We start from the raw sequence: 20,149 nt of genomic DNA, 5'->3' as shown, positions 1-20,149 counted from the left end.
CCCTCTCCAACCCCAAACACCCACAGGCATCTTAAACACAGCCCTGTCAGGAAACTGGAGATTTGCTTTTAAAAACACAACCCAAACTCAACGTGTGACATGAAAACAAGCACAAATCCCAACACCACATATCCAGAGGCTGGTTTTATTTGCTGTCAGGTCTCCAAGCCCTCGGGACTCCCTGCAGGCCACGTCACCTTATTGCCATTCAATTCCTATGACAATGTGTGTTTCTCTGGAAACAGTGGAAAGTCCCCTGAGGTTTTGGGCAGATGGAGACCCTGTGTCTGTGTCTGCACATGAAGGGCTCACTCACAAGTGTTATGGAGAATGGGAGGAGTGCTGGCTCCCCATCCTGCCAAACCCACAGCTCAGCTGGCATCGGGCACCACCGAAAGCCCTCGGGAAGTACCAGCCCTGGCACCCTGCTTAGGGCAAGCCCTGCTCTGCAGGGAGGGTCTAGAAAGGGCAAAGATGAGGGAAAGAGGAATCCTTGAAGCTGCTGGCATCAGGAGGGCACCCTGGCGTGGCACCCCAGCACAGCACCCTGCCAGCACAGCAGGAGCAGAGCAGTGCAGGGCTCTGAGTCCTGGCAGAACCACTGCACAAATGGTTTCAAGAAATCATTTGATAAAGCTGAGCCCTGTCTTGCTCAGCACCAATGCCTCAGAATCCCAGCCCTGGGAAGCTGAGGTCCATCCCCCAGCCCTGGGGCACCATGGCCCTTTGCAGACAGGACTGGTGACCCTGCCCAGGAGCCAGAGGCGTTTCCAGGTGGGGAGCCTGCCTTGGGAAAGGAATGAGGAATATGCAGCCACACTGTCCCTGCGAGCCTGCATGCACAGACATGTCCCTCTGTCCTGCTCACCCTCTCCTCTTCCCCTCCTCCCCCAGTTATTTGTCACCCCTGTTCACCGGGTGAGGCCCAGGGAGTCAGAAATTCCCTGATCCTGTCCCTTGCAGAGGCAGCGGAGCACAGGCACCTTCTGTGAGGGCTGCCAGGTGAGCACAGCCCAGGAGAACCCACCCAGGCACCCAAAACCCACCCAAAGCCAATGCTCCTGCTGCCTGTGGCCAGCAGCTCAGCTGAGCCCCCCTTTCCTCTCCACCCCAAAGAGGCTCCTACAGCAAACCCTGCTACTTTCAGCCCCAAAATCCCACTGTGCTGGGGTCTCCAGGTGGTGCCTCAGCAGAGCACTGGGGTGTGAGCACAGCCCAGCAAAGCATCCCCAACCCTCCATACCTCAGGGTCTGAACAAACAGCAGGGGCAAAGCTCCACATGGACCCAAATTTTTTGTCCAAATGTCTCCTTTCTTTAAGTTTTAAGCAGGAGATGTTGTCAGTCTGTTACTGAAAACCATCCAAACCCCACAGCAATCAGCAGCGAGACACTTCTCCGCCTGATCGTGGGAAAATGACAGATATCAACAAGTATCAACAAAGATATCAAAAAGTATCACCAAAGCCCAGTCCTGGTTTGAAAAACACGTGTAACAATATCCTGAAAGCTAACAGAAGTGGCTGTGCTTGCAGTCTCCACGGCTGATACATTTTTTTCTGTGGTCTGTTATAAAAAAATACAGTCCCAAAGCCTGCAGGCCACCTGGCTGTGGCACACCTGGCTCTGTCCCAGCTGCATCCAAGCTCTGCTGGGTCACTGCTCCACCATCCCACGGCTCCAGCCACCCAGGGGCAGCCTGTCCCTGCCCAGCCATCCTCAGACAGGGAGCAGAGTCACACCCGGAGGGATCCAGGCGAGGTGAGGTCCAGACCCCCGTTTCATCCCACCTGGCTGCGCTCAGAACAGGACCTGCTCACTGTTGGCGTCCCAGCAGCCCATCCACGCCAGCTGCGTGGCCCATTTGCCCGTGGCCACCACCTGCAGCTTATCCTGGTCGAATTTCCAGTAGTGATCATCCCGAAAGAAGTAGACGGAGCGGTCGCGGTGGGTGAGAGCGCCGGCGGTGCCCGGGGGCAGCCCTGCCCAGTCCCGCAGGCTGCGCGGGTAGTAGGGCTCCACGGCCAGGGGATCCTCGCCCACCACGAAGTACTTGGCGCCTTTGAAGAGGACGAGCCGCCGGAGCTGCTGGAAGTAGAGCGCGGTGTCCGGGTGCCGAGGCAGCCCCAGGGCGCTGCATTTGCGGGGGAATCCCTCCTCCAGCTCGGAGCCCGCGTAGCGCCAGCATCGGCCACCTGCGGGACGGGCAGGGCTAGAGCACACCCCAGAGGGGACCCTGGCGGGACGAGCTCCAGGAGAGGTGGACAGACTCGGCCATAGGACCAGCCTTGTGAAGGGTCAGTGACATCCATCCCAACTGGTGACGGGGCTGCCCCGAGGACCAGGCCGGGGGGAAACTGAGGCACGGCAGCTCAGGGGCTTGGCAGTGTGGAAAGGGACCACCAGGGACAGATCAAGGCCACCACCATGCTGCTTCTGGCAAGCCTGCCCCCTGACCCTGCACAGCGAATGGGACAGACAGAAACACATCCAGCTGAGGCTGGGGCATCCAAACCCAGCCCTGCAGCAGGAACTGTGATGGGGACCGGTGGCTTGGCTGTCCCCACAGCACCCTGTCCCCAACAGGGCAGACAAAAGCCCCTTTCTGCTCACAAGGCACAGCCTGATGCAGCCCTGGGGAGGACAGAGGGAGCAGCGAGGGCTGGGGAGGCAGAGGGGCTTTGGCTCTCACCCAGCTGCAGCACAAAGCCCCTTTTCTGAGCAGCCAGGGACTGCTTTCCATTAAAAGCTGGGGCTGACCCTGGCAGCCAGGCTGCCTGGTTTGACCTTCCTCTCCCCATATGGCTGCTGGGCAGCTCATGGATGGTATCCCAGCTCTTCATGGATGATATCCCAGCTCCTGGGGCAGTTTAGGGATGGTATCCCAGCTCCCAGGGAGCTCATGGATGGTATCCCAGCTGCTGGGGCAGTTTAGAGATGGTATCCCAGCTGCTGGGACAGTTTAGGGATGGCATCCCAGCTGCTGGGGCAGCTCAGCCTCCAGGCACAGCACAGAGATCCCTGTGCACCATGAAACCCCCACGTACTCCCCTGCACCTCGTGTTTTGGGGAGCAGTTTCTCCCCAAGACCCACCACTGCACCTGGATTTGCTTGGACACACCAGTGAGTGCTGCTCTCCTGATGGGGAAACTGAGGCACGAGGAGGTGATGTGGCTGCCAGGGCCATGTGGTTCACCCATGACAGGGCACCCAGCCCAGGGTGCAGCAATGCCCCAGCTCTGCACTGGGAGGGGACACAAACAGGAGTGGTGTGGCTCCAGACAGAGTGGAGGGGACACAAACAGGAGTGGTGTGGCTCCAGCAGTGGCAGCCCCGAGGGGAGAGCCCTGCCTCACCCACCTTTGAAGAAGTAGAACTTGCCACTGCTCTGGGACCAGGCGCAGGCGTCGATGCCGGCGGGGAGGCCGGGCCAGCGTGGCTGCAGTGCCTGGGGCTCGCTGGCATTGCCACTGGCTGACACCACCCAGTAGTGGCTGCCCTTGAAGATGTAGAGGTTGTGATCCCCATCTGTGAGGCAGAGGGAGAAATGTTATTGAACCACCCTCCACTGCTACCCAGATCCTCTCTCCTCCCTGTGCAGCCCCGTGGTGCTTTGGGGATCCTCGGGGTTTGGATCCTTCCTCCTGCCCTTCCAGCCACCCCCTCAGCTTCCAGGATCCATTGCCTCCCCTCCAGGCATGAGAGGATAAATGCTGGCCACAGTTCAAGGCTTATCTAGCACAGCTGAGCTCCTGCAGTGATTAATCCTTGCCATGGCCCAAGTTTTCGGGTGTTTTCCTTGCTTCAGACACATTGCTGTGCCCTCAAGGTGCACTGTGCATGAGTGATGCCACCAGTGCCAGTGGACCAGTCAAACCCTCCTTTCCCTCCACTGGGAGCTGCAGCAGCACTGGGACAAGGGGTAGGGTGCAGGTTTTGGGAGGGGGTCACACTGGCCTGCACCCACCGGCGGTTATGGCGTCGAAGAAGGAGTGGCAGTAATAGGTGCTGAGGCTCCTCTGCTGCCGGTCCCTGCTGTAAAGGTCCGTGTTCCAGTCCTGGAAGTGAGTGAAGACCTTTCCTGGGAGCTGGATGGCCGAGCCCTTGGTGGGCTTTCCTGGGATGGAACAAGGGGTGATGAGTCTGGAGAAGGGGCAGAAAAACAACTTTTCCCAAAGTACAGGACTGGGACTCCCAAGACTCCAAAGACCCCTTGTCCCAATGTCTGGTTCTTATTTCACTCTACCTGATGGTGACAAAAATCCCTTGGTACCCCAAAAAACATGCACCAGCAGACAAGTGGGCAGCAAACCCAACCTTCCCTGCCCTGGAGGCCCTGGCACCTGTTCCACCTCTCCAGCATTTTCCTCCCCAGCCACACACAGGAATGGCCCCATGTGACTGCAGCCCCCTCCCCTTTCAGTGACCTGCTCCCACCCCTACTGCTCGCTCTCCACCCCAGAGCACAACCCTGCAGGAACGCAGGGATTCCCAGGGAAGCCAGGCTCACCGTACAAACTCTGGATGGCCAAGATATCATCCCAGCTGAGGACAAAATCCTTGCTGAGCTTCTTGTAGTAGGGTGACATGAGGGCGCTCTTGACGGGCGAGTGCTGCAGCCCCAGCGTGTGCCCCACCTCGTGGGCCACCACGATGAACAGGTTGCGCCCCTTGCCGCTGTGCAGGGACCAGCGCTCGGCGCTGTCAAAGTGCGCTTCTCCTCGCCGGGGGAAGAAGGCGTGGGCCAGGGCACCTCCTGGGGACACCAGAGCCATCAGGGACCACTGTAGCAGGCACAGGGCCTGCTAGGGCCGCGTGGAGGGAAGAGGTTTAAAGGTAGGAAGTGCCAAGTCACGGTGAAATAGCAAAGATGCCCCTCTCTTCTGCCTCTCGGACCCCTGCTTATCTCTCTGTAACCCCATAGGTCACTTCTCCTTATCCCCTGCTACTGGACAATTTCTGGTCCCCCTTTGCCCTGTGTAATGGGCTGGTTTAGCCCATTCTGGTCAGAAGAGCCGTCACTGGAACCCTTCACAGACCCCCCAATAAAGACATGGCTGTGGAACGCCAGGACTGCCTTCTCCTCTCTCTGCATCTGCACCTTGCAAGTAGAGCTGAAGTGACAAAGAGCTGATAATCACTAAAAGAGCTGATATCCCTTAAGCTTGCTAAGGCTGCCAGCAGCTAAGAGCTGCTTGGGTTCTCGGGCAGTCTGTCCCCATAAAGGACTGAGCTATCCAGCCCGTGCAGCAAATCCGCTCTCAGTAGGAGGTCGGAATAGACCCCGGCACATAATGTCGCCATGGCATTTTATGAAAAATCCTTTTGCTAGGATTTGTTTCTCCTGAGAAGCTGAGAGGCCTCAGAAACGAAATGTAAGCAATAATTATGTGCTGCTGTGGAATGCAACAGGTGCATCCTTGATTGGTCTCATGTGGTTGTTTTTAATTAATGGTCAATCACAGTCCAGCTGTCTCGGACTCTGGTCAGTCACAAGATTTTATCATCATTCCGTTCCATTCCATTCCATTCCATTCCATTCCATTCCATTCCATTCCATTCCATTCCATTCCATTCCATTCTTTTCCTTGCTAGCCTTCTGATTAAATCCTTTCTATTTTTTAGCATAGTTTTAGTATATCATTTTCTTTTAATATAATATATATCATAAAATAATAAATCAGCCTTCTGAAATATGGAGTCAAGATTCTCATCTCTTCCCACGTCGGGGTTGCCTGTAAATTCCCACAACTGGTGACCCTGAGTGAAGAAAAATTCCACATTGGGTGAGCCCTGAGTGAGGAACATTGCCACAACATGCAGCTCTGCTTTGCCCAAATGTGAGTCAGTTTTAGGTCTTTTTGGAGGAGCCCTTGTTTGGAGGGTGTTGTGGGGCTCCTTGAGGAGCATCTCAGCTGCCTTGCTGGCAGACCTCTATTGTGGATATCTTTGCTCCCAACAAAGGGGAGAAAATGATGCATCTGACTCCATCTTATCAGAAGGCTAATTAATTACTTTATTATACTATATTATTCTATATTACATTACATCTAAACTGAATCTGCCAAGCACTCCACTGCACTGAAACTCGTGACTGTCAGCCCACAGTCCCGACTCACACACCTGACAGGCCAAGGAAACAAAACATCATCACTTTGGGTAAACAATCTCCATATTGCATTCTACTTTTGCACAAACACAAGCACAGCAAATAAGATAAGATTAGGTTTTCCTTTCTCTGAGGTTCAGAGAATGTGAAACCCAGAAATATTCTTGGGAAGAATTGTGCCTTGCTTTTCTCTGTGAAGAGAAATGTGGCGACAGACCTCAGTTGCAGAGTTGGGAGGGGAGACTCTAAATCAGACAGCAAATCAGACAGCAAATCAGACCCCAAATCCGACAGCAAACTGGTACAAACTGGGCTGGAGACACCGCAGAGCCTCCATCCCCCCCAGCCCAGCACAAGCCCAGCCCTCCTCCCCGCGGGGGAAGAGCCCACCTTACAAAGAGAAGCTTACGAGGAGGAAGCGACCAGCACCTGGCCCATCGAAGGCATTGTTGAGTCCATCGTTGTGGTCCCCGTGGAAGAAGGTGAGGCGGATGTCGGCGGGGCCATCCTGGGCCTCCCAGAAGAGCAGGGAGGACACGTTGCTCCAGAGCTGGAAGGCGGCGCGCACGGCCAGGCGCACGCCGTGCTGCGGCAGGTAGGGCGGGCGGTTCACCACGCGGTACGTCAGGTGCCGCTTCGGCCACCGCCCTCCTGCTGGGGACAGGGACAAGGCCACCGCCGTGGCAGGGAGACAGGATGAGCAGGGCTCCATCTGTCCCAGACTGCTTCCTTAAAAGCTGTCAGAGGGGACAGAGCCCTGATGCTACAAGGACAGCTGGGGACCCGGATGAAGGGAACAAGTGCTGTGACTGCCCCTAAGCTCCACAACCCCCCTATCATGCAGGAGGGCAAAGATGAGAGCTCACATAGGTGCTGAGCAGCATTGCAGCACCTTCCTCCTCCTCCTCCTCCTCCTTCTCCTCCTCCTCCAATACCCCTTGGCAGCTGTGGGACCCCAGAGCCCTGGGATTACATTTATCTGGAGGCATCTGGGAGCAGGAAAAAAGCTGTGGGACCCTGGGGGGATGTGGGTGCCAGAGCTGGTGCTGAGGCGTGGGAGTGGGGACAGACCTCCAGCATCAGCCTCTGCTCCAGATGTGCAGGAAAACAGGGGGAACAGAGCTGGCAGCACACCAGAGCTCACTGCTCTGCCTCTGGGCTGAGCCTCCCAGCAAAGCTGGTACACATCCCAGCCCAGCTCTGCCTCCTTCTCCCCATGGCTGGGGACACTCTGGGCTATCTGGTCACACTCCTGTGGACAGAATCAGTTCCCACTGCAGTGATGGCCTCCAGCTCCAAAAGGACACAGATGAGATTCCACTCTGCACAGCAAAAGCTAAAAGCTGCCTGGATGGCTGCAGCCCTAAAACAAAGCCTGGCATCCCATCCTTCCCTCCACAGGAGCAGAGCATCCACCACCAGAGGAGGTTGGGCAAGGCTGGCTTAGCAAGGCTGGCTCTTGGGAAGAGGAGAGCTTGGCTTTGCCCCCGTGCTGGGCTCTGGGAGTGCCCCAAGCCAGCGGGATGAGGGACACAGGGGCTGCCCAGGGGAGATCCCGCTGGGAAAGGGGGGATAACAAAGCACTGTGCTGGCTCAGCTGCCAGGGGCTCCTGCTTCAAGCAGGATAAACAGCACAAAACCCTCCCCAGCCTTCCTGGCTGGTGCCACCAGCCCTGCAGGCATCCCCTGTCTCCCATCCAGCCCGCGGGTACAGATGTGGTGCTGTCCCATCCCTGCTGCCTGTGGCATCAGACCACCAGAGAATAATCACAGTGAGCCCTTTCTGCCCTTTCCTTGAGCCATTGGGCACCTCTGGCTACCCACCCACTTTTGTGATGCCCAGAAAGGAGCCCCATGAGCCACAGGGCACTGGCTGCTCCTGTTTGCCCACCTCCTGCTCTATGCCCTTCCTGCTCTGCTCACTGCCCACATGTCCTGGGCACAGGATGGCTCCTGCAAGGGACACATGCTGGAGCTTTGGGAGGAAATCTAGAGGCTGGAGGAGGATGACAGGGCTCTCTTGGGGCTGTCCATGGCCAGCCCTGCCAGATGCACAGACAGCCTGACACAGCACAGAGCCTTTTCTTAATCTCCCCTTCATTTTTCCCATGTCCTGAGCACAGCTGGCCCTGGCCCTCCTGCTCTCTAGGAATCCAATATCTCATCTGCAAGCCCAAAGAGAGCTCACAAGGGACAAGAGGCCCAGTCCTGGACACACAGGAGCACAGAAGGATGCTTGGAGCAGAGTTAAACCCCTTAATATGGGTGAAATGACTCTTGGGTCAGGCAGCCAAGTGCTGGCAGGTTTTTGGGTACTGCTGTGTCCCTAATATGCATTAGAAGTCCCAAAGGTCAGCAAATCCTGGGGATAACTTCACTGTGTGCCAGCCCCTGCCCCCCAGATCATGCCAGCACAGCTGAGTGTGGGGCCATGGTGACCTGAGTGCTCTCTGGGAGATCTCCTGGCTCCCACAGCAGCAGTAAAACCACCCCAGAGAGCTGAATTCCCCAAAAGTGGGAGTCAAGCCTCTAATCACTGCTTTCAAAATAACCTCCCAGCGTGTCCTGGGCTAAATGCTGTGCCAGTGGGGCTGCACCTCCCACCCAGAGCAGCTTCCCCACGAGTCCAGGACGGGAGAGCCGAGCAGCCCAGACCCCAAACGCCCCCGGGAGCCCCGGGGCCGGTGCTCACCGTGCTGCGCCGTGCGCCGGCGGCGCGGGGCGGGCGGTGCCCCGGCAGCGCGGCCGTGCCCGTCATCCGTGCCACACCTGGGCAGAGCCATCTGATGGAGGGTGGGGGCATCCAGCACCCCGCTGGGCGGGAGGTGGGTCACCCGCTGGAAATCCCTGCGGGAGGATGGGAGACATCAGCAGCCACATGCAGAACCCCCGTGGTGGGATTTGGGGGTGTTTGCGCTGGGGGTTTGGGGGTGTTTGTGCTGGGGGTTTGGGGATGTTTGTGCCCAGGGGTTTGGGGATGTTTGTGCTGAGGGTTTGGGGATGTTTGTGCTGAGGGTTTGGGGATGTTTGTGCAGGGGTTTGGGGGTGTTTGTGCTGAGGGTTTGGGGATGTTTGTGCTGAGGGTTTGGGGATGTTTGTGCTGAGGGTTTGGGGGTGTTTGTGCTGGGGGTTTGGGGGTGTTTGTGCTGGGGGTTTGGGGATGTTGGTGCAGGGGTTTGGGGATGTTTGTGCCAGGGGTTTGGGGATGTTTGTGCCCAGGGGTTTGGGGATGTTTGTGCTGGGGGTTTGGGGATGTTTGTGCTGAGGGTTTGGGGGTGTTTGTGCCCAGGGGTTTGGGGATGTTTGTGCTGGGGGTTTGGGGATGTTTGTGACGGGGGTTTGGGGATGTTTGTGCCAGGGGTTTGGGGATGTTTGTGCCAGGGGTTTGGGGGTGTTTGTGCCCAGGGGTTTGGGGATGTTTGTGCTGGGGGTTTGGGGATGTTTGTGACGGGGGTTTGGGGATGTTTGTGCCGGGGGTTTGGGGATGTTTGTGCCCAGGGGTTTGGGGATGTTTGTGCTGGGGGTTTGGGGATGTTGGTGCAGGGGTTTGGGGATGTTTGTGACGGGGGTTTGGGGATGTTTGTGCCAGGGGTTTGGGTATGATTGTGCCCAGGGTTTGGGTATGTTTGTGCTGGGGGTTTGGGTATGTTTGTGCCGGGGGTTTGACCTGACCCAGGATTTTCACCCCACAAGCTTCACACCCCAGCGTCACAACTTCATCCAGTTGATAAAACAAGAAGGATTTGGCTCTGCAACCACAGCTGACCTGTGGTCGCCTCCTAGCAGGGCAAAGGAGTCTAAAAACGGAGCTTAAAAATGCCTTTTCCCGGTTTTAATCCCAGTTATTTGACTTCGCATTTAATTTTGCATTTGGCTTTGCGCAAGGTCAAGCCCGGGATGCTCCCAGAGGTGATGTCCTTAGGAGAAGCCCAGGCAGGAGCCGGCAGCTCTCCCCCCCCCCGACATCTCCCAGCCGTCCCCAAGCTCGGCCTCCCGCAGATTTTATTGCAGGCGAGCTCCGGGCCATAAAAGGCGAATAAAGCAGCGAGAGCCGGGTGCCAGCAGCCGGCACCCAGCTGCGGGACCGGGCACGGACCCGCCTCTCCAAAAAGGACTGGCTGTGCTTTAGCATCAGACCATGAGACACAGAGCCTCCAGCTGCAAAAAGACCCCTCTGGCTGCAAAAAAATCCCCTCGGGGCGCTGGCAGCATGGCTGCAGCTGGAGTGCAGCGTTGGATAAAAGGCTCCTACCTCAGCGCCGCGGTGAACTCGGCGGGGCTGTGCCTGCCGGCCCCCGGCTCCCTGAAGTAGCCGTATTTCTCCAGGAAGAGCTGCAAGAAAAATGGGAAAGGTGCAGCTCAGAACACGTGTTGGCTTGGGAAGGGAGGGGAAAAGGAGATGAGGTGGCAAACAGTGCTGCAAACCCAAACTGCCCGCTTGTTTTGTTTTGCATTGGTTTGTTTGTCAGGAGAAGCCACAACAGCTCTGCCCAGGGTTTACCATCCAGCCTGCACTTGCCATTCCCCAGCCCACACCGGGATAACCCCACCCTCACAGGGGTACCAGGAGCAAAACCCAGCAGCAGCTCGGGATGGGCATGCAGGGATGGAGGAGCATCCTGGGGATGGGATGGCTTGGAGCCCTCTGAGAGTATCTGTAGAGGAGAAGGGATCTCATCCTTTTCCCCTGTGCTTGTATTTCCATGAAATTCTCCTCCAGAAGCACAAAATCACCAGTTACACGTGAGGGTGCAGGGGGGAGATGCCAGTGGTGACATCACTGCAGGTAAATGAGTGTGCCAGCCCCAGCTCCCCAGGGTAGCTGTATTTCTCAGGAAGAGCTGCAAGAGAAAACGGGAAAGGTGCAGCCCAGAGCACGTGTTGGCTTGGGAAGGGGAAGAAAAGGAGATGAGGTGGCAAACAGTGCTGCAAACCTGAACTGCCCGCTTGTTTTGCTCCTGGGAGCTCTGCACCTCAAGCAGCCGTGCCCATACAGGTTCCTGTGCGTCTCCTCCCCATCATTTTATTTGGCTTTTGGGGGTTTTGGCCACGAGGGAGGCGTAGGAGGAAAGAGAGAGATCAAACACCTCTGCTGCCATCCCATCCGCAGCCAGAGGCGACCAAACCCTCAGCTCTGATAGCCCTGGCTCCAGGCAGGGATCCAACAAGGCCGGAGTGCCCCGGGCGGGGTGAGCTGGGGCCGGGCTCAGCCTCCCCCATCCCCACGCAGGATGTGCTGCTGCAAAGTGGGCGCAATTTGCTTTGCCAAACCATTCTTCTTCTTATCGGCCGCTGACACGGACGGAGATTGCCTCTCTGAACTTGCTCCAGCGCTTAAATTGTATGTTAAAGAAAATAAACGGCTCGGGCTGCTCCGGGGCTGCTTTTAAAGGAGTTAATAGCCGGGGTCACAGGAATGCTCCACGCCCGCCTGCCCCGCCGTCAGGGATGTCTGCGGGAGACAAACAAGCTGCCCAGCATCCTGTTAGAGCGGCAGAGCCGAGTTTCAGCAATGAATAATAATCAGAATAAAAAGTGAAAGTGGCGGCTTCCCCTCCCCACATCCCAAAGGAGCGGTGTGCTGAGCACCGGGAATGCCACGGGATGGCCCAGAGAGCACGGCTGGTGCCCTCTGGGGGTTTTTAAAGCTGTTTCCCCGCCCCCGGCTCATCTCGGCCGGGCAAAGGAAGGGGTTGGAGTGATGACTTCCACTCAGTGCTGCTCCTGACTGTGGGTGACCCAGTTCTCCTTCATGTCCCTGCAGAGGAGGCAGCAGCTCCTCCAGGGCCTTGTCACCTGGCAAGGAGCAGGAATGGTTTATGGATGTGGCAGTCCCGAGGTGTGCCAGGGCCTCTCCCTCTCCTCCTCCTGCCCAGACCTTCTGCTTGCCATGAACAGTCATCCTCATGTCATCCCCAAACACGTCACCCCGTGTGGGCAGGCACACCCACGTGTGCTCTGCAGCCCTCATCTCCTCCAGTTTCATCTCCTCCAGTTTCATCTCCTCCTTTACACCCCCTCTACCTGGAGCATCCCCCTCTGGCAGAGGACCAGCACAGATTCCTGCCTGGACACGCTCTTTACCCAGCCCCACACAAAGAATTTGGCTGGTTTTCCCACCCAAGCTGCCTGTCTCAGCTGGAGGCACCAGCAGCTCATCCCAGCAGTGCCAGGCTGCAGCAGGAGGAGCCTGAGCATGGCCAGAGTCACCCAGACACCTCACAGTGGTCAGTGAGTCAGGGTAAATCAGGCAAGTGCCACAGTGGCAGGGAGAGCATTGGTTTGTTTGTCAGGAGAAGCCACAACAGCTCTGCCCAGGGTTTGCCATCCAGCCTGCACTTGCCATTCCCCAGCCACACTGGGATAACCCCACCCTCACAGGGGTACCAGGAGCAAAACCCAGCAGCAGCTCGGGGTGGGCATGCAGGGATGGAGGAGCATCCTGAGGATGGGATGGCTTGGAGCCCTCTGAGAGTATCTGTAGAGGAGAAGGGATCTCATCCTTTTCCCCTGTGCTTGTATTTCCATGAAATTCTCCTCCAGAAGCACAAAAACACCAGTTACATGGTGAATCACCAGTTACAGGGGGAAGATGCCAGTGTTGACATCACTGCAGATAAATGTGAGCTGAACACCTGGATGGGAAGTCCTGGCTCTCACATCAGGGTCTGAACCTTTTCTAACACGATTTTGCATTCCCTCAGCACAACCTGAAGCCCTTTCCTTGCCTGTAGCCCAGCACAATCCCATCATTAAAGCGTGAAAATGGTTTTTCCTCACCATGATCTCATGGAGGCTTGAAACCCCATCTGGACACATCAGGGTGCACAATGAAAAAAGCAACCCCTGTCCCAGCAGCTGCTCTTGAGCAGCACCAGGAGGCACAGAGGCCACTTGGCTTTATCATTCCTGCCCAGAGCTCCTTGAGCTTTGCAGGCCCAAGCAAAGCAGCATTTTCTCTGTGGTTTCTGGCCCGTGCCACATGGAGGTTCTCAGACACAGGCACCAACTCTCCAGCTGCAAAACCATCAGGAGAAATTCTATTGTGTTTTCTAGACACATCTGCTGTCAGCTAAGGGTGATGGTGGTCTTGGAAACACAGAGCTGCAGGAGAGGGATGTGCTGATCTCTGCCAGGTATTTATCCAAGCACAGAGCATACAAATCCGGGGAATTTTTGGGATCCAGGGCAACCCAAGAGCCCTATGCCCCAGTGTCCTGTGCCCAAACCAGTGCTCAAGGCTCCCCCAGCACTGCACAACCCCCAGAGCCCAGCCAGGCTCTGGCAGGGCTGGCTGGAATCTGGCACCAGCCCATTCAACCTCTCCAGAGGCTGCAAGGCAAAGTCTGGCCGTGCTGGGAAACCCCCTCCCTCCTGCCCCAGACGGGGAAATGCTCTTTTCCATACAATGGGAAAAGAAAAACAGCAGGAAACCAAGAGAAGCATTAATATGAAATATGCCCAGCTCCCCCTCTGCACGAGGGAGGGAGAGGAGCACGGGTCTGGCTGCCTGCGAGCCAGGGCTGGGGCAGAGAACCTCCGGGGACAGGGGAGGAGGCTGGGGGAGACAGAGGGGCCCTTCCCATCTCAGGGCTCTGATGTGGCGCCTGTTACAACCCTGGAAGTCATCTCTGCCTTGGCTAAAGCCAAGGAAACACCTTGCCCTCCACCACAGGCATCCCGGGTGGAAGACAGCCAGCGGCAAACACAATTAGCCCTCCCCCTGGAAGCCGGGATAACGGGAGTGCCGAGACAGCAGGATCGGCTCCTGCCCTCCAGCCACGCCGCTGCTGGCTCTCTGCCAGCTGAGTACCGGAGAAGCCTCACACAGCTCCTGCTGACCGTGGTCCCTCTGCTCTGCAGGGAACAAACCCCATCTCTCTCCTCCATCCCCGGCAGGGCAGGGAAGGGATCCCATCCTGCCAAAGGCCAGGCCAAGAAGTGTTTATAATGTATTGTTATTAGAAAATAGCTGGCTTCTGATTGTGCTGGTGTGGATTGTAGCATCTGTATTGTCTCACCCTTCACATGAGACTGAAAATAGAATAAAAGTTTTTAGAACACCTCTCAGTTGCTCCATCTCTGGGTCAGAAAAGGGTTTAATCTCACCCAGGTGTTTTCTGTCATGGTTACAGGCGGTGCCACCACAAGCTGCACCTTTAAAGTCATTTGTTTCAAAACCATGAGACAGCCCAGGTGGATCCTAAACCCTGGTTCCAGCATCCCCAGGCTCATCCCACATCATCTCACGGCTAAAATGGGCACAGAGCCTCCTGCTTTTTAGCCTCAGTTTCCCCCAGCACACACACCAGCAGAGCTGGCCCGGGGCGTGTTTTGGCGTGGTCACAGAGGGAGCAGCGGCTCCTCCTGCCCATCGGCTCCCTGCTGCCTGCCAGCTGCCTCCAGGAGATGTCACAGCAATTAAAACGCTCATTTGCTTCCGCTCATCCCTGCAAAGCCTCAGGCAGAGCCCCAGCGCCGCTTTTGTTTAAGTGTGTGTGTAAGTATCTCTATAAATATTACATCTATGGACGCCGGGAGACACACGAGAAGGGACATTAGCGAGCAGAGCCTGGCTGTCCTCCCGCTGGAAAGGCAGGGAAGCCTCGGCTGATTCCCTGCACTGGGGATGGGGCAAGGAAACCTCAGCTGATTCCCTGCTCTGGGGATGGAGCCTGGTGAAAGCCCCAAGCATCCCATCCCATCCCATCCCATCCCATCCCATCCCATCCCATCCCATCCCATCCCATCCCATCCCATCCCAGGCTGCTGGGATTCTCCTGCTGCACCTCCTGTCCCACCTACCACTCCTAAAATCTACTTTAGCAGCAAATAATCCACTTGCCACTGAAGATGTGGAGTTGGGGTCTTCTAAACTCCTTTTATTTTCCCACTCCATCTTGTACAGCTGAGGAGCAGTAAGCCTGGCCTAGCTAAAACCCCTCCTGGTTTCACTAACTGGATGGGGCTTGGAGCAACTTGGTCTAGTGGAAGGTGTGGCAGGGGGTGGAATGGGAGGAGATTTACGGTCCTTTCAAGCCAAACCAACCCATGAATCAGTGCTAACTCTGCAGCACCCCACACCTGATGGGCTGCACCACCAAAACTGCAGAACGCGACCCAAAACTCTTGGGGAAACCAGGGAAGAACCCCGGGCTTGGCCAAACCTTCCCCTGCGAATACCAGAGCGGCTGACAAACCAGTCTGGTCACGCAGCCTGGTTGTGTTGTGGTGTCTGAGGAGAGAAAGGAAACGAGTCCTGCGCTCCACCGGCTGGGAGCGGGGGAAGGCGCCGGCCCCGCTCCGGCGGCCGCGGCCCCTGCCCGGCGGGCGAGGTTTGCCCGAACAAGCGGGGATTGTTTTGGGGGAGAAGCGGGAAGAAAGGCGAGCTGTTCGTGCTGCGGTGACTCACGGGGTGGAAATCACACCGGGGGATCGCCGGGGCACCCGGAGCCGCTCGCCACATCCGCGCCGGCGGCAGCGGCTCCGAGACGCGGGCTCGGGGGGATGCAGAGCCCGGCGATGCCTCAGAGGGGGAATTCCTCCTCCTCTCCACATCAGAGGGGGAATTCCTCCTCCTCTCCACCTCTCCCTCCATCGTGCTGAGGCTGAACAGCAGGGATTTTTTATAGGAAGGAGGATTTCTCCACCTTGTTTCAGAGGGAAGATGTGGGATGCGCCGTGCCCCGGCTGAGATCCCAGCCCCACCGGGTCTGCGTGGTGCCTCCCTCCATCCAGCTGTGCTCAGCGTCCTGCACCCATCCCAACAGCATCCTGCTCCTAAAGCAGCTCAGAAATGCTGGAGCATTTCCCAGCCCAGAGCCCGAAATCTGAGACCTTGGTTTGATAAGGGGAAGAATATTAAATATATCAAAACATATCTGGAAGCATTCAAATACTGCAAGATGGGAAGGAGAAGCGCAGGACAGAGGGAAAAAATTGGAAAAAAAATTTCTTAAATTAGAATTATTCAGTCTGTTAGCCCAGCTCTCAGTTCCCATTCCCTGTTTTTCTCAAATTTCTCCTCAGTTTTTATGTCACTTGGAGCTTCTCACACAAATCTCTGTAGGGACTTCATTGTCCTTTGTCCAGCACCTCATCGTGCTCCTGACTCCCCCCACGGGCTGAGATCTCACATGCCCCGGGTATTTTACACAATTGCCCCAGGATCAGGAATTTTGGGCATTACCACCCCCCAGCTGCTGTCTGAGCACAGCCCAGCCAGACACAGCTCTGCCAAACAATGTGCTCTCTCACACTGGGCCCTCTCCTATCTGTAGATTATAAGATAATTTCACATACAAATGTTTCAAATTAAATTTTCGAATTTTCCTTTTTTTTTTTTAATGTAGTTTTGTTGTTTGTTTTTTTTTTTTTTAACTGCAATTGGTACAGATGCAGTGAAAACATGGACACCAGCCAGGAAAAGCACACAACTGGACATTTGACAGACTTATGCATCTAAGTTTACACAACATATTGTTGCTAACTGTGCCTTTTTAAAAAGAATAATAAAAAAAAGTTTTAGAAGCAAAGCCTGGAAGTGCTCTGAAAGCCACAAATCACCAGAACTATTTGATGTTATGTGAGAATTTCAGCTTCCTCCTGAAAGAAAATTAACTGCTCCATTTATTTAGACAAGTTCCACACCCCAGTCTCTGCATTTCCATTGTGTGTGTGCTGTCCCCAAGTCCCTGGGCAGCACAGCACATACCCTTGGGGAAACTGAGGCAGGGAGACAGGAAAGTCACTCGCCCAGCACCCCCTCAGGAGGGATCTGCCACAACCCTGGGATCTGTTCTGAAGCTTCAAGGGAAAAGAACTCAGAAGTCACCAATGAGGGTGGAAAGGCAGTTTGGGTTGTTAAACCAGTTCTTCCCAATCAGTTGGTTTTCTTTAAAAGTGAATTTTGAATTATTGGTTTTCTGAGCATTAAAATCTTTGCAGATTTATTTTCTCCATGTGGCATGAGGGGCTGGCCTGAGGTTTGTGCCCAGTGGGAAAAGCACAACTATTAATGACCTCTCTGAAGCAGCATCTCCCAGCAGAAGGAGCCTGCACATCAAAACAAGCCTCTGAGCATTCCTGAGTCCTTCTCAGAGCATGTGCTCAAAATCCCAATTAATTCACCAGGACTTGCTGGCTGGGGTTGAAAATTAAGCATTTGTACAAATGTACACTGGATCTAGGTCTAAACAACAAAAAATCCTCAATATGAACCTTTGTTCACCAGCCAAATCTCATACCTTGTCCTCCCAAAACAAACAGGAATGGATGGTGGCACAGGGTGACAATGACAGCAGGACAAACAGAAGAAATCCAAACAGAGGTGACGGGGACAGCCCTGGGGAGAGGCAGGCAGGGGAAGGGCTGGATTTTGTCCCCTGCTGGGGATGAAATGCTGGGAGATGAGAAGGTTTGCAGGTGCACATCACCTGTGGGGACACCTGGACATGGGCTGGGAGAGCTGGGGTTGTTCATCCTGGACAAGAGAAGGCTCCAGGGACACACAGAGCCCCACCCAGTGCCTAAAGGGGCTCCCAGAGAGCTGGAGAGGGACTTTGGGCAAGGACAGATAGGACAAGGAGGAATGGCTTTAAGCTGAAATAGGGCAGACATTGGGAAGGAATTCTTCCCTGTGAGGGTGGGGAGGCCCTGGCACACCAGGGACAGTGGGCACACCAGGGACAGAGTGACACCTGGGGCATGGACACACCAGGGACAATGGGCACGCCAGGGACAGAGTGACACCTGGGGCATGGACACACAAGGGACACAGTGACACCTGGGGCATGGACACACCAGGGACAATGGGCACGCCAGGGACAGAGTGACACCTGGGGCATGGACACACCAGGGACAGAGTGACACCTGGGGCATGGACACACCAGGGACACAGGCACACCAGGGACATAGTGACACCTGGGGCATGGGCACACCAGGGACACAGTGACACCCATGGCATGGACACACCAGGGACAAAGGCACACCAGGGGCACGGACACACCTATGGCACTGGCACACTGGAGACATGCACACCCAAGGCAAAGACACACCCATGGCATGGGCACACAGGGACATGCACACACCTGGCAGGACATGAGCACACCAGGGACAGTCACATCTAGAGCGTGGGCACACCTATGGCACAAGCATAGGGACATGGGCACGCCTAGGGCATGAACCAAGTGGGGACAGGCACAGTCGGGGCACGGGGACGTGGGCACAGCAGGGGCACGCACACCGGGGACACGGCCACACAGGGACACGGCCACACGGGGACAGGCACAGCCGGGGCACAGGGACGTGGGCACACCGGGGACCCGCACACCGGGGACCCGCACACCCCTCCACGGCCACACGGGACACGCGCACCCCGGGACACGCACAGCCAGGACACGCTCCCGCCCTCCCCGCCGCTGCCGCTGCCGCTGCCGGTGCCGCTCGTACCTCTGCCTGCCGCCGCTGTCCCGGGGCCGGTGCGGGCTGCGCGGCCGCCAGCAGCCCCAGCGCCAGGGCGGCTCGCAGCGGCGCTGCCATCCCCGCTCCGCTCCGCCGCCGCCGCCCCAGCCGCCTCTCCCCGCCCCGGCCCCGGGGGCGGCCCCAGCCCCGGCTCCGGCCGAGGGCCGGGCTCCGCTGGCAGCACCGAGCCGAGGGGCTGGCCCTGCTCGGGCCCCCCCCCGTGCCACCCACCGGGGGATGACCCCTGGCCCCTGTCCCCCGGGAGCATCCCCTGCCGGTGCGTGTCTCCTTCCGCCAGGTGGGACGGTGGAACTGCCCGGTTTGAATCTGTGGAAAAGAGGAGAAAGCAACTCCAGTTTTCCTAACCCTGTGTTCATCCATGGCCCGGCACAGCTCAGCAGCACAGAAGGCTGGGCCAGCAGTGCAGCCCCTCTTCAGGGCTCTGGCAAAATCCACATATTAGGGCTGTGCTCTCTCAAGCTTTACACAATAGCCACACACTCAGGGTTGTGAGTTACACACTCAGGGTTGTGAGTTACACACTCAGGGTTGTGGGTTTCACTCTTTCTGCTTAAATTTCCCTCCCAGGCACGGAACATGGTGGCCCGTGGGCAGGGAGGGGCTGTTTGCTGCACCCGTGTCACTGTCTCAGCTCTCCTGCAGTTCACAGAGCTGATGTTGTTGAGGGTTGCAGTGACAAGTCCACAGCTCTGTTTACTCACAGCAGTATTTTGTTAGACTATTTTGTTTTAATTTGACTAAAGCAAAAGGATGTTTTGATTCTGCTTTGGTTCAAGGGGAAAAAAATAGGATGTGACTTGTATCTGCTTTTGTTTTCATGCCAGCTTCAACCCCACACCTATTTTAAAGCTCCCAGGCTCCTTCCTCCACTTTTTAATCATGCCAAAACCTGAAGTTACAGAAGCATCTGCTGAGTGCAGCTTGAAGAGAGTTGCAGAGAGCCTGTGACACTTTGCTTTACAGCTGGACAGGGATGCAGGGAGGGGAAGCAGGATTTGAAGGAAAGAAAAAGTAATCCACATAACATGGAAAAATAGGGGAGTCACTGAGCTACATGATAAAAAATATGGGAGAAATGAAGGTTTTGTGGCTGGGCCAGTAAGAACTGACTGAGGAGCTGCTGGAGAGCACAGTGGACAGTTGGCACAGCCTGAGGGATGGTGTGAGGGGAATACTCAGCCCTGGCAGGAGGGAGAGCCAAGGGATGGCCGCTCCTCACACAGGTCAGCCTCACGCTTCCTTTCAAAACAAGAGCAGCTCTGTCTGCAAATGCATCCGTGTTTGCGCCGTATCTAGGAAGCAACTGATCCATCTGCTCTTCCACTTAAGAATATGGATGATGAGAAAGTGACTGGCTGGGCTCCAGCAGGAGCAGGAAACTCCCTCCTCTGCTCATTGTAATGTGGGGAAGCGTCTGGGAGGGCACCTGCAGCCCCTGGAGCCACCAGCTTTCCGACCGGGCATTTCCCGGGGCTGCTGCCTCGGTCCTCAGGGGTTTGGCATTCAGATGGAGGAGAATTCAGCCCAACCTTGGGGATGCCAAATCATAGTTGTGTG

General features: G+C 56.3%; 1 protein-coding gene and 1 long non-coding RNA gene across 3 annotated transcripts; both read right to left on the bottom strand.

The window, feature by feature from the left end:
- Positions 1-131: 131 nt before the first annotated feature.
- On the bottom strand, positions 132-18,675 carry MMP28 (matrix metallopeptidase 28). Of its 2 annotated transcripts, none has more exons than XM_059865949.1 (8): positions 18,560-18,675; positions 10,362-10,441; positions 8,802-8,956; positions 6,539-6,763; positions 4,511-4,756; positions 3,968-4,117; positions 3,361-3,528; positions 132-2,194 (listed from the first exon to the last, which is right to left on the bottom strand). In XM_059865949.1, the coding sequence occupies exons 1-8, from the start codon at positions 18,647-18,649 to the stop codon at positions 1,800-1,802; spliced, it is 1,509 nt and encodes a 502-aa protein (XP_059721932.1). In that variant the 5' UTR covers positions 18,650-18,675; the 3' UTR covers positions 132-1,799. The 2 variants fall into 2 exon arrangements, with proteins under 2 accessions (XP_059721932.1, XP_059721933.1); XM_059865950.1 differs by having other exon boundaries at positions 6,539-6,760.
- LOC132337523 (uncharacterized) lies at positions 16,462-18,506 on the bottom strand. Its single transcript, XR_009489194.1, has 2 exons — positions 17,947-18,506; positions 16,462-17,808 (listed from the first exon to the last, which is right to left on the bottom strand). It is a non-coding gene; the product is annotated as an uncharacterized LOC132337523 (long non-coding RNA).
- Positions 18,676-20,149: the final 1,474 nt, after the last annotated feature.

The sequence above is a fragment of the Haemorhous mexicanus genome, chromosome 22, assembly GCF_027477595.1.
Source record: "Haemorhous mexicanus isolate bHaeMex1 chromosome 22, bHaeMex1.pri, whole genome shotgun sequence".
NCBI lineage: Eukaryota > Metazoa > Chordata > Aves > Passeriformes > Fringillidae > Haemorhous > Haemorhous mexicanus.
This window is presented reverse-complemented; position numbering and strand designations above follow the sequence as displayed.